Genomic DNA, 12,182 nt, shown 5'->3' with positions numbered 1-12,182 from the left:
TCAGTCCACACTGTTCCTTATGTAGGGAAACTGTGCTTTGTGTCATGTGTCCCTGACATCCTAATCTAAAGGAATGAGTAAAAGCCATCCATTCAATCTTCTGTTAGAAGACACAAAGAAAGTAGTTCAGATGGTACAGTGACGCTGAAGCCAAAATAAATATGAAGAGAAGGCAGGAAAAAATATAAACAGAAGCCACGAAGCAACAGAAGCCATGAGTAGGCAGGTGCCATATCTTAGTGTACAACAGAAGAGCCCTCGGAGAAGTAGAAAGTTCACCTGAGGACCAAGAAGCACAGAGAAACAGGGAAGTCAAGAGCAGGAATGGCAGACTACTGGGGTGGCCACTGGGACCCAGATAGGCATGCGTCTTGAACAGAGGCCACCGTGAAGCCTGTTTGCTGGGCTTTCCTGTGCTTCCTCACTTCCTTGTTAATCCTTCCAACAAACCTCCATCACCAGTGGTAAACTGAGTGAGTGTCTGTAACTTGAACAAGCCTAACTTAATACACAGTGTCTAGTCCAACATTCACATTTGTTCTCTTTACTGGCTTCCCACTGCACTATCTACCTATCTCCCTCTCTCTCTCTCTATCTTTTTATATAGCACTTATATTATTCCAGCTTGATATATATATATCAAGCACTGATATTATTTCTGTGACCTTTAAAATAGCAAGATTTTATCAGCACTGAAGGCAGTTTAATTAACATGGGGAGCTTCAGCACCTCAAACCCACTCGTTTCGCCTTCCAATATCTGGGTCCTAGTTATAATCTCTGGGTGGTTAGTTCTGACTCAATAATATTTCCATCATTTCTTAAGGGAATTATGGTGATAAAACATGAGTACACTTAGTGTATTGAGTACACTTAGTATATTAAGTACACTTAGACACACACATACGTATATACACACACACATATACACACATATATATACACACACACACACATACACACACATACATATATATAGATTGCAGTGGGAAGCCAGTAAAGAGAATTAATGTGAATGTTGGACTAGACATTGCATATTACATTAAGCTTGTTCAAGTTATATATATAAAGTGCACTTTTATATATATATAATCTCCCAACTCCTTAGCACTACCTACAGAGCCCTCACAATCAAGCCCATGCATGCCCCTTCAAGCTCATCTTGTGCCTGTTACTCCAACATTCTAGGCCTATCCAAGCAGTCACAACTATTACATTCACCTTTGCATGCCCAGCAACTAGAACAGTCCTAGTGTTGTGTGTGTGTGTGTGTGTGTGTGTGAGAATTAGTTCTTTTAAGAAAAGTAGCCATGAAGTTCTTGAAATACAGCCAGTCTGAATGGAGATGTGCTGTAAGTATAAAATACACACAGGATGTGGAGACCTTAGAACAATAACAAACAAAGAAATATGCCTCAATAATTTTACATTGATGATATGTTGAAATGCTAATACTTTGGATATATTCAGTTGAATAAAATATAGTATGAAAATGTACTTCACACATTTCTTTTAACTTTTCTAAAAATGTGGCTACTAGAAAATTTCAAATTACCCATGTGGCTCCTGTGATCTTTCTGTTAGACAGTGGCTACTTTAGACTTTCCTTTGGTAGCTTGAGCATGCCACGCTCTTTCCTGATTCTCACCTCTGCCTGTTCCTTACCACAACCCTCACTCTGCTTCTTTTCATTTGGAATGGCTGATTCATTCTTGTCTTTTAGCTTAACTGTCACTTCCTCATATAAGGCTTTAAACATGCCATTCATTAAGTATGTCACCCCTACCTCCCCTCCAGTTATTCTCTAACTGAGCTTGGTTTCTTTCATAAGACTTAACACAGTGTGTAACTATTTATTACACATAATTATTTTATGTGGGTATTTAACTTCTAAATGCCTCTCCTCCCCAACACACAGCATGAGCCCCACAGGGACAGGGATCACATCTGTCACATTTACCTTTGCATAACCAGCACCTAGAACAGTGAGTGCCTGAATATATATATACACATATTTTTTTTCATATATATATATATTCATGCATATACCATGTATATACCAGCTGATCTCTCTCTCTCTCTCTCTCTCTCTCTCTCTCTCTCTCTCTTCTGCATATATATACACACACAGTTTTAACATTGGGAAAGCTGTTAGCCGGGCTGGCTTAGAGAGTGGAGTAGTAGAAGAGAGAGTAATAAAAATCAAAATCCACAGTGGGACTTATCCTATCAAAATGACTACACTAAACAAGAGGCAAGGAAAAATTTAAACTTTTATATTTGTATATAAAAATGTACAAATATATAAAAACATGTGCGTGTGTGCAGAGAGAGAGAAAAGAGAGAGACAGAGAGAGAGAGAGAAACAAACTGGTATATACATGAATTAGGTGTTAGAAAAACTAATTTTCTTTGTATTCTCTGTTTTCCAAGGAAAGTGTCTGTCTTCTAAGTAAAGTGTCTGTCTCTCAAGCTATATGGATTTCATTGATGTGGCAAGAGAACTACCTTAAAAATTCATTTTTCTAAGATAATTTGTTACTGAACTGAAATAATATCCTGTGGATTTTCACACTCTTGGGTGAGCCTGCCAGGGATGCAGGTGCTCAGACTTCCATGTTGACTAGACATGGAAGGGCAAACAGAAAAGAGGCAAACAGAAAAGAGAGGTTCAAGTAACTCCTTCACAGGAGAAAAAGCAATGATGGAAAATAGAAATCCTGTCCTTGTTCCAAAGCTCTCCTTTGTACATATAAAAATGTATAAGAAAACTCCAGGAAGCTGGTTATTTTCCCCACCCTCAAAAGTACTCTGCTCCATGATATATGTACTACAGCACTGATATTCTTTCTGTGACCTTTAAAATAGCAAGATTTTATCAGCATCGAAGGCAGCTTAATGAACATGGGAAGCTTCAGCACCTGAAACTCACTTGTTTAGCCTTCCAATGTCTGGGTCCTAGTTAAAATCTCTGGGTGGTTATTTCTGACTCAAGAACATTTCCATCATTTCTTAAGGGAACTGTGATGAGAAAACATGAGGCTATTTAGACTCAAACACTCACATACAAAGTAAATGTTTCACTGTCTTCATAGCCCCTGAATGCAGACTTCATTCTTAAGACTGGTACTTATCACTTGGGCCATGCCCTGCTTATAATAAACAGCGCTGTCCCTGGCAGGCCCAAAACTCTTGGCAAAGTTTTTTACACTGTGGTCATGACGGCGCTTCTTCCTAGGTGCTTGTTAAAATGCAGATTCCTTATACCACCTCAGGCATACAGATTATAACCAGTGCTGGGACCAAGCCTGGAAATCTGTATTTTATCTAGCACACCAGGTGTTTCTGGTGCACACTCAAATTTGAGAATCATATTAAGGAAGTATCTCTTGCCAATACACAAATCGTTCCAGGAAACAGTTTTTACTTTTTAAGTGAAAGATGGGATTTAAAGACTCTTAGAGGAGAAAGGCCAGGAAGACGGGAAAAGGCCAAGAGGCAGGAAAAGGCCAAGAGGCCAAGAGGGAGGAGGGAAGAGGGAGAAAAAGTAATGGAAATGAGACCAATATAATCACATTTTAGATTTTTAGAGGCACTAACCTAGGAGCCCTGGGAAGTTCCCTCCTCTCCTCTACCCCTCTCCAGCATAGTCGCTAAGTAAAGGACAGTGCCCTTCAGGAAATTTCCTTTAAAACACAGCTTCCAGTGGTGGCACCAGAGATGACCACCCAACTGCCTCAGTTGGTCTGACAGAGCTGACATTCCTGAGTATGTGCACCTGAGCTAAAACGCTAATATCAGCTTCCAATGTTGAAATTACTGCTCTAGGACTGACAAGCTAGGACCTGATAGGTCCAACAGCTCGACTGAAGCTTGTATCTGCCTGCAAGCCCACAGAGGGATACCACAGACAGTGAGCAATAGCACATCCTATTCAGAATCACCATTTTACTTGCCATAGATATAGAATTTCTCATCACCTTTCTTCCTCTCTCCAACCCAGTTGCATCATGGGCATATACATTTCCTCTGTCATATATTTCTGTTTATACATTTGGTACAGGGTGACAGCCTATGGATAGTAGTTTCATAATCCAGACTCGTCGAATTAGACAATGCTATAGCTGGCAGCAGGCACCCACTGAATACCTACAGTTGCACAGTCCATTTACTTTCATCAGCTTTCTCCTGAGTGGTCTTTGTTGATCTTGCTTTATAGTTGCTTATGGCCACTCAGCCCCAAACCATACCATTTATGCAGAATTCTAATTTGTGTTGAGAACAAACCTGTTACTCTTTCTTTCTACTTACTTGGCCTCATGGAGGGGACAAGGGGTTGAGATATATTCAAAGCCAGGAGGGAACCAGAACCAGTGGTTCAGTAGAAACAACTGAGAATCACCAGAGTCTAAATTTCCCATAACTGGGGACATTTGCATCTGATTTTGTGATGTACTGGAATAATGCAGATTTGTGTGTTTTGATCATTCGCTTCCAAATGATGCAAAAAAAAAAAAAAAAAATGCTGCCATGGCGAATCACAAATCTCTCAATGGCACTCAGCACACCTGGGCTATTATTGAAGGTTAGCTCACAAATGCTGCAACAGCCAGGAGCCACAATTTCTAAGTGAGTCTCTGACAAAAGAGAATACATTTATATTTATCCTTCTGCTGTCATTTGATTGTTCCTTTGTTTTTTTAATTAGAAAAACAATATTTAGTTATGATAAATAATCAAGGAAAAAAACAGAGATTTAGGGTTATTGCCCTTCAAAGCTACCTTTGCATTTTGAATCATTACTAATATATCCTGTTTTACAAAGCTGACATAAGCATCCAGATAAAATGCTTCTTATTTATAAATACTGTTAGTTATTCTCAGAAAGACTGCCAGACTTTCAGGCATATTGCTTTTAGTTTACTTGCTTAGAAACATGCAACTTTACCCTAACAGTTAATCAGGCCACAAAAGCTAGAGGGGTGGGCAGAAAAATTCAGTTCTCCTGAGGAAAATCCCAAATGCTTCTACACTGTTGATTAACATCTGGATCACCTTAAGGGTGTTTGTGAACCAGCAGGAAATAAATTTTTGGAGAAGGCCATGGACTTAGGGATGGTTGCTTTAGTATTTAATAATAAATCGTTTTCAGTTGATAGAAAAATACTGAAATCTGACTTATATATATGAGGCTGATTCAAATTTGATAAACATGTTCCTGAAGGAAATTACTGCATTTATTAAAAGCCTAGAATGGCTGAACAGAATTGCAATGTCTTATCCTACAATCCTTGCTGAAGGTAGAGAAACTGCTCCACAGTCCACCTTTCAGCCAACCAAAGAGGAAGGTCAAGAGTAAGGAAAGAGCAGGGCTGTTTTTAGTCTAAGCTAAAAGTGGCTATGAACTACCAAGATACCCAGGGCTAGCTGTCGTCTACAAAGTAAGTGTTGCTGCCTTGCTGGTAAAATGTGATGTGTTGATGACTGTTACATTACATCTAAAATCCCATTTACTACTAATAGAAAAGCTCAGTTAAGACTTTTGCCTTATGTCTCCTGGTGCTTGATACAGCGTTGTGTGATATTACCAATTTTCGCTTCAGGCATATTCACATGCAACAGTGACGACTTCACGAGAATTTGCACATTTGATCCAGGGTGAAATTATACCGTTTTCATAGCAAATCAACTTTTCCCTGGCAGGAAAGTGACAGGTACTTTTGCACCTAGAGAGATGTCTTCGTTTTCAAGGAATGAAAAAAAAAAAAATGGTCGATAGAGGCATTGAGATTGAGTCATTCTAGGGAGAGGCCCAAATGGCAAGAGTCCTCTTGGCTCCCTTTCCAATGGGGAGCAAGTTTTTTAACCCTTCTTGTTTTGACTTTCTTGCTTTAAAAAAAAGAAAGAAAGAAAGAAAGAAAAGGCAAAACAGAAGTCACATGCAATCTTTTTCTCCTATATGGCACGCAGCTTCATTGGAATACCTTCACATCTCTAACATCGCACAACATATAGAGAAAATGTCTGTAAAAGAGCAAATTGCTGTTGATGTAACGTGAAATTTCACCTCAATGTGCTTTGCTTTTAGTGGTGTCAGAGGCAGCAGGAATTTATTCATGCAGCCCTACTGATTTGCAGACTGGAAGTAAATACTAGGCGTTTTGCAGCGATTTCCAAGAGCCCCCTTCAGTAGAAATGATATACTGCCTTCCTGCATCACATTAAAGTGGAGGATTGAGAAGTGAGCCCAGCTGAGCCATTCTGTACACACCTAGCCAGAGTGCAATTTATATTCATATAGAGTTGTGAGTGGTTTTCAGAGGAAGACAGGGAAGAAGAGCATTTCTCTGGAAATTTTTCACCAAATGCAGAAACTAAACTCTGATTTCTCACTGCCATTTTTTTTTTTTAATGGTTCTTTCTTCTTGTAAATTCTTCCCTTCCTGTAGGATTAATACCTAAGACTGCTAGGGATCTCTCCTGATTTCTTTTTTAAAAATAAACCTTCCATAATTTTTATTTTAAATAGTGCATATATCCTTTCCCTAAGTTTTTGTATTGAGGACCAAGTCTATGACTTTTGATCACTGGGCATGTATTGGGAATTGCCAAACTTTACTCTCAGGAACAGAATCTAACTGTACCCCATAAAAGGTCCTGCACTGTTACTACAGGTGAAACTGATGAGAAATTGGAGAAGAAAGGATTGATTTGTGTGGCATTTGGTGGCCACCAGCCGTTTGATTTGTATTCAGTATACTAAGGATTTTAATACGGAGGTTTGGAAAATATAGTGGCCGAGCCAGAAAGTATCAGCTAGGGTCAAATTTAGTGTTTAGTGGTCAGAGTCTTTTTGTATTATCAAATATTCCATATATGGAACATATTTTCTATTTGATGTATGGAATGTTTGATGGAATGTTTGATTATACATAAAAAGCATTTTACATAAGCTATTTGATCCTGTGAAATTATATTTCACTAATGACTAGTAGTTTCCTTTTTTTCTTGGAAGAAAATACACCGATGATAGTTATTTTGCTGGCATTATTTTGTCTAGTTTTGTTGTCTTTCCAGGAACAAATTTGAGGCATCAAATGTCACTTTATGTAAAATGCGGAGGGTAATAACCTTTATAAAAGATTGCATAGGGCTGGGTGCAGTGGCTTATGTCTACAATCCCAGCACTTTGTGATATCGAGGTGGGAGGATTGCTTGAGCTAAGGAGTTCAAGACCAGCCTGGGCAACAAGGCAAAAGCCCATCTCTACAAAAGTATAAATATTAGCTGGGCATAGTGGTGCGTGACTGTAGTCCCATTTTCTTGGGAGGTTGAGGTGGGAGGATCACATGAGCCCCGGGAGGTCAAGGGTGCAGTAAGCTGTGATCGTGTCACTACACTCCAGCCTGGGCGACAGAGCAAGAACCTGTCTCAGAAAAGAAAGGGGGAAACTGCATGAAAATAAAAGAGATAAATAATCATAATGTCATAACAAACATGACTATGTGCACATAGCTATACCAGCAAAATATAGCAGAAAATCCAATGGTTCTGATAGAAGTTAATTGTGGAGATGTGCCAGAGACAGCAGCTTTGTGGATGGTGACACCACAATGTCTGTGGCTTGAGGGCCCTGCTGCCTTCGGATTCTGACATAATTTGCTCTGATCTCCATCAGTTGTTTTAACTCTGTTAAAAAAAAAAAAAAGAAAGAAGAAGAAGAAGAAGTTGAGAGACAAGTCAATGCTATAGAAAAGAATTAAAAGTCCACAATGATGAAAAACTTGAAGACCCCTCACAAATCCTTGGCTCCCACCCTGGGCTCTCTCATTACAACTTCGACTTCTTATCACATCAGATATGTGTTAATAGTCTTTGGATGGCTAGAGAGTGGAAGTTGCTAGAGAGGACTTCTTTCCAGGTTTATTACTAAGCCTGAATTGGAAGTTAACCTAGGGCTGGTCTAAAAATTGGACCCACTGAAAAGATAGAAAGCAGCAGTGAGAACAGTGTTCAGATTTTATGGCAAATGGCATAAAACACTCTTTTAATTTCGTCAGGGGTTTGTTTTGAAAGAAGCCATTCGAATAGCTTCTGGTTTGTTTTGCAAAATCCAATTGATTCTTTTAAAAACCCAATGTGATTCTTTGATGACTAACTTTCACATACTAAATGTTCTTTGGTATTATAATGCATAAAATAAGTTATTATAGAGTGGTTTTGAAACTCCCAGACTGCTTTATTTTCTTCCTACATACTTAAGCCAGTAGGTCACAGAAAAATCATGAGTGGAATGATTAATTAATTAAATGTCCCTTAATGGATATAGGCATATAGTTGCATTTCTATCTTTTCTTTTTTAAAGCATTCTGAATATTTAGATTTCTAATAAATGATTATTACTAACTTAATTATTTCAGGAAAAAAATAAAATGGCAAGAGTAAAATAAGTTTCTAAAGAACGACTAAATCAGACTTTCTGCAATCAGAGACTTCCTGTAATTTCCTAGAACACATATAGCTCATTGGAAAGAACTGAGACAATAGGAGGAAACCACTAATCCTTTCACCATGAAGGTAACATAGGGAACCTATTGTCATAGGAAAGGAATAAACTTTCATATGATGGTAATCTATATATTTATAGAATTGAAGATGCAAAAATGAACATTCATCTCCATAGCTTTATCAAAGATACACAGAGCTAACATGGAGGCAAATGATAGAAAGAGTAATATTTGCATTTCCATTTTTTTTTCTCGTCCAGTCACAGTTTGTATTGTTGACAAGCTTGTTTCTGTGAAGGCAGCTGACATCTCTGTCTGTCGTTGGATACCCTTTTGACTAGCTTGCCTGAAGCATATTTAGCTTTATTTATCACACAGGCTCAATGAACACAATACTGCAAGGAAGGTGTGGTACAGGCAACAGAAGCCCATCCCAGGAATATGAAAGACTAAGCCCAGATAATGAAGGGACTGGGAAGGTACCTCCTACTAAACACGTTTGCTCACTCTTCGATTGTACTCTAATTATTTCATGTGTGTTCGTATTCTTAATTAGATTGAAAACTCTCAGAAGAGGAACCTAGCTTATGTTTATTTTATAACCTACATACTTTGGGGATACGGAAAGCTATTAACTAATACTTACTGATAATAAGAACCTCATCATTGGTGTGTTCTTCTAAGTACCCATGTAGTGAGGGTCACCAAGAGCCAGGGTGATGGGTAGTGATGGGTGATGGGAACAGCAGAAAACAAAGAATAAAAGGACTGGCGCCTCGTCCATAATGTAGGATGGTGCAGGGGGAATATTTGTGGCTTCACTCAGAACAGTGCTAGGCATCCTAATAAATCCTGTCTCCCTACCTTTTGGTCTCTATTTCTATCCTTTTGTCCCTTCTGGGCAAAATGTAAAGATACAATCGCAACTGTTTTGAAGTTTTTGGTTTGCCTACATTACATATAACATAGTAATAATAATTTTATGGTGACTTCTTAAAAGAAAATATCTACTATTACTAATATAGGAATGCCAGGCAATTCATTACCTAATCTTTTAGTTTCCTTTAGAGTGATATCAATGTTCTTTGGAATCTCCCAAAAATTATATCTTTGCTAATATATACCCACCTACAAAAACAGGCTTTAAATTCATCAGGGTATTTAGGATAAAGAACTAGAGTTCATTCAATAACAAATATATGTCCTTTTCAATTTCTGTCATTTATCAAAGAAAATTACCAAGGAATACACAAGATAATAACTCTAGAAAATATTTACTTATTACTAAAGAAACTGCAAACCATTTAATTACTATTAATAAAACATTACGTTTTAAATAATTTGAAAAATAGGAAATCAGTGAAGCTTCACTTTCCTCAGGGTTCATACTAGGGGAATACCTTCAAATGAGGCTCTCGGTATTTCTGCAAATAAGCCCCCTGGATAAGGTTCAAGATTAACTGAAATACGATTGAATTCTCCAGAGCAAATAGTGTTAACATGAGGTTCCAGCACATAAATATATAAATTTAACTTCCATAACATGGAGTAGAAATGCTTGGGGGAGGATAATTATTAAAAATCATTGTGATGGGATATAAGCTCTTCGAAGAGAAGACTGAATGCTTTAATTCTTCAAAAACTTGATGGAAAAGAAAGTATCACACATACCTTTTGGGGTTTTGAAACCATGTCCCATAGACACACAGATGACCATATCTCGCTGTATGTCATCCCAGGACTGAATTGGCTCTCCATCGGGGGTGTACAGTGCTCTAGCTGGGTGGGTCATTTTGAGACGAGAGGAGCAGTCTTGCAGCAGCTGAGACACAGAGGAACAGCTACATTTGAATATGGAATAACACAATATGATCATGTATCAAAGAACCAACTCTTCTAAGAGAACTGTTGTCCCAGTTTGATTATTTGCCCACTGATAGTTAAACATACATATAGAAGGGATGGGAAGAAGGGTATACAAATGTTCCCTAAAGTGCTTAAACAATGAGGAGCTTCAGGACTCTCCAGTGAAGCTTACCTTGTAGTTCCATATTTTTTCATGGAAGAAAACTTCTATTTAAGAAATTCCTTTTTTTTTTTTTTTTTTTTTTTTTTGAGACGGAGTCTCGCTCTGCCGCCCGGGCTGGAGTGCTGTGGCCGGATCTCAGCTCACTGCAAGCTCCACCTCCCGGGTTTACGCCATTCTCCTGCCTCAGCCTCAGGAGTAGCTGGGACTACAGGCGCCCGCCACCTCGCCCGGCTAGTTTTTTGTATTTTTTAGTAGAGACGGGGTTTCACCGTGTTAGCCAGGATGGTCTCGATCTCCTGACCTCGTGATCCACCCGTCTCGGCCTCCCAAAGTGCTGGGATTACAGGCTTGAGCCACCGCGCCCGGCCAAAACAATGTTTTAATGACCAAGGAACTAGAATAACAAAAGGTGAGGAGATCCAGGCTCTGGCCTCTTTGTTACTTCAGACAGGTAACTTTGCTTCAAAAGAGTCTCCTCAATGATAAAATGAAAATTTTGGTCTAACACTTCACTGGCTCTATGATATTATGATTAAAAAGTCTTTTGTTTTCAACTGATACATTTTAAAGCTTCCTAGAGAGGCCTCATTAAACTTTTCTCAATTTGTCTTGAATACTTACTCATAAAAACACATGTAGAGATACAGTGTCAATGGTACTAGAAAGATTAGTCAACATGCTGCCAGACCCTTGAGGGCAATTCCATTAAAATGTGAGTAACACTTTAAGACAAAATCATAAAAGCAAGCAGGAAGAAAGTGAGAGATTTCTACACACCTGCCTGTATGGCTTTCAGCTATTAGAGGGCCAAAAGCCTGTTCCCCCAAAATGCAGGTGCCAAGTTCACATCATCCCTCCAAATGACCATCAATACTTCTGTTTATAGATCTGTTTAGAGGCTATAACTCACAACAAGGCAGAATGGCAGGGGTTGGGGCTGGGCATGTTATGACGCCTTGCATCTGGCAAATGCATCAGTAATATGAGCCAAGACAAGAAGAGTGATGGAGCGATGAAATTCAAAAAGTGCAGCTTTTCACCCAGTATTTTGAGTAAGGGACAAATGGATTGAATTTAATAATAATTGAAATTATCCAAAAATATATTCCCCTCTATAGAATAGGATAGTCAGAGAGGACCAACAGGAGAGTAGTCTTAAATGCAGCCTTAGTCCTGCCAAATATCATCCAGTCAGAAGCAATTTGATTAAATACTCTGCATACAAACCAATTCTTCAACTTAAGTGTTGAGGGAGGATTCTGACAGCTCCCAAGCAGATGTCTAGGGTGACCAAAGAGAACTAACCTATTCTGTTATCAAAAGATCTCTGCTTGTACAAGGAAATATAAATAGAAAAATCAACAATAGCAACAATGTAAAGCTTATGAAAATACTGTACAACATAAAAAAGGGTACATTGTACTCAAGGTGAAAATTTTGAAAAAGATTTACAGCAGGAGTACATTTTCAAAATATCTGTGTTGTGTTCCCCCCAAATTCAAAAAATATGACTTCCATAAATATACACACAGATACACACAGAAATGAGACAACCACAGCTTAAAGAAAAGGAGTATTGCTGAGATACAGGAGAGATGCTGAGGCTGCTGATAACAGTGACATTGACTAAAACGTACTGACACATTT

The 12,182-nt window shown here is 38.5% G+C and overlaps 1 protein-coding gene across 1 annotated transcript in view; it reads right to left on the bottom strand.

Moving 5' to 3' along the window:
• Window positions 1-7,560: 7,560 nt before the first annotated feature.
• Window positions 7,561-12,182, bottom strand: part of DCDC1 (doublecortin domain containing 1) — a 450,202-nt gene continuing 445,580 nt past the window's right edge. The window contains exons 35-36 of the mRNA XM_030918251.1: window positions 10,178-10,328; window positions 7,561-7,688 (exon numbers count right to left, since the gene is read on the bottom strand). Coding sequence (XP_030774111.1) covers window positions 7,561-7,688; window positions 10,178-10,328 — 279 coding nt within the window. The remainder of the gene's footprint in view (window positions 7,689-10,177; window positions 10,329-12,182) is intronic.

Source organism: Rhinopithecus roxellana, chromosome 15 (genome assembly GCF_007565055.1).
Source record: "Rhinopithecus roxellana isolate Shanxi Qingling chromosome 15, ASM756505v1, whole genome shotgun sequence".
Classification (NCBI taxonomy): domain Eukaryota; kingdom Metazoa; phylum Chordata; class Mammalia; order Primates; family Cercopithecidae; genus Rhinopithecus; species Rhinopithecus roxellana.
This window is presented reverse-complemented; position numbering and strand designations above follow the sequence as displayed.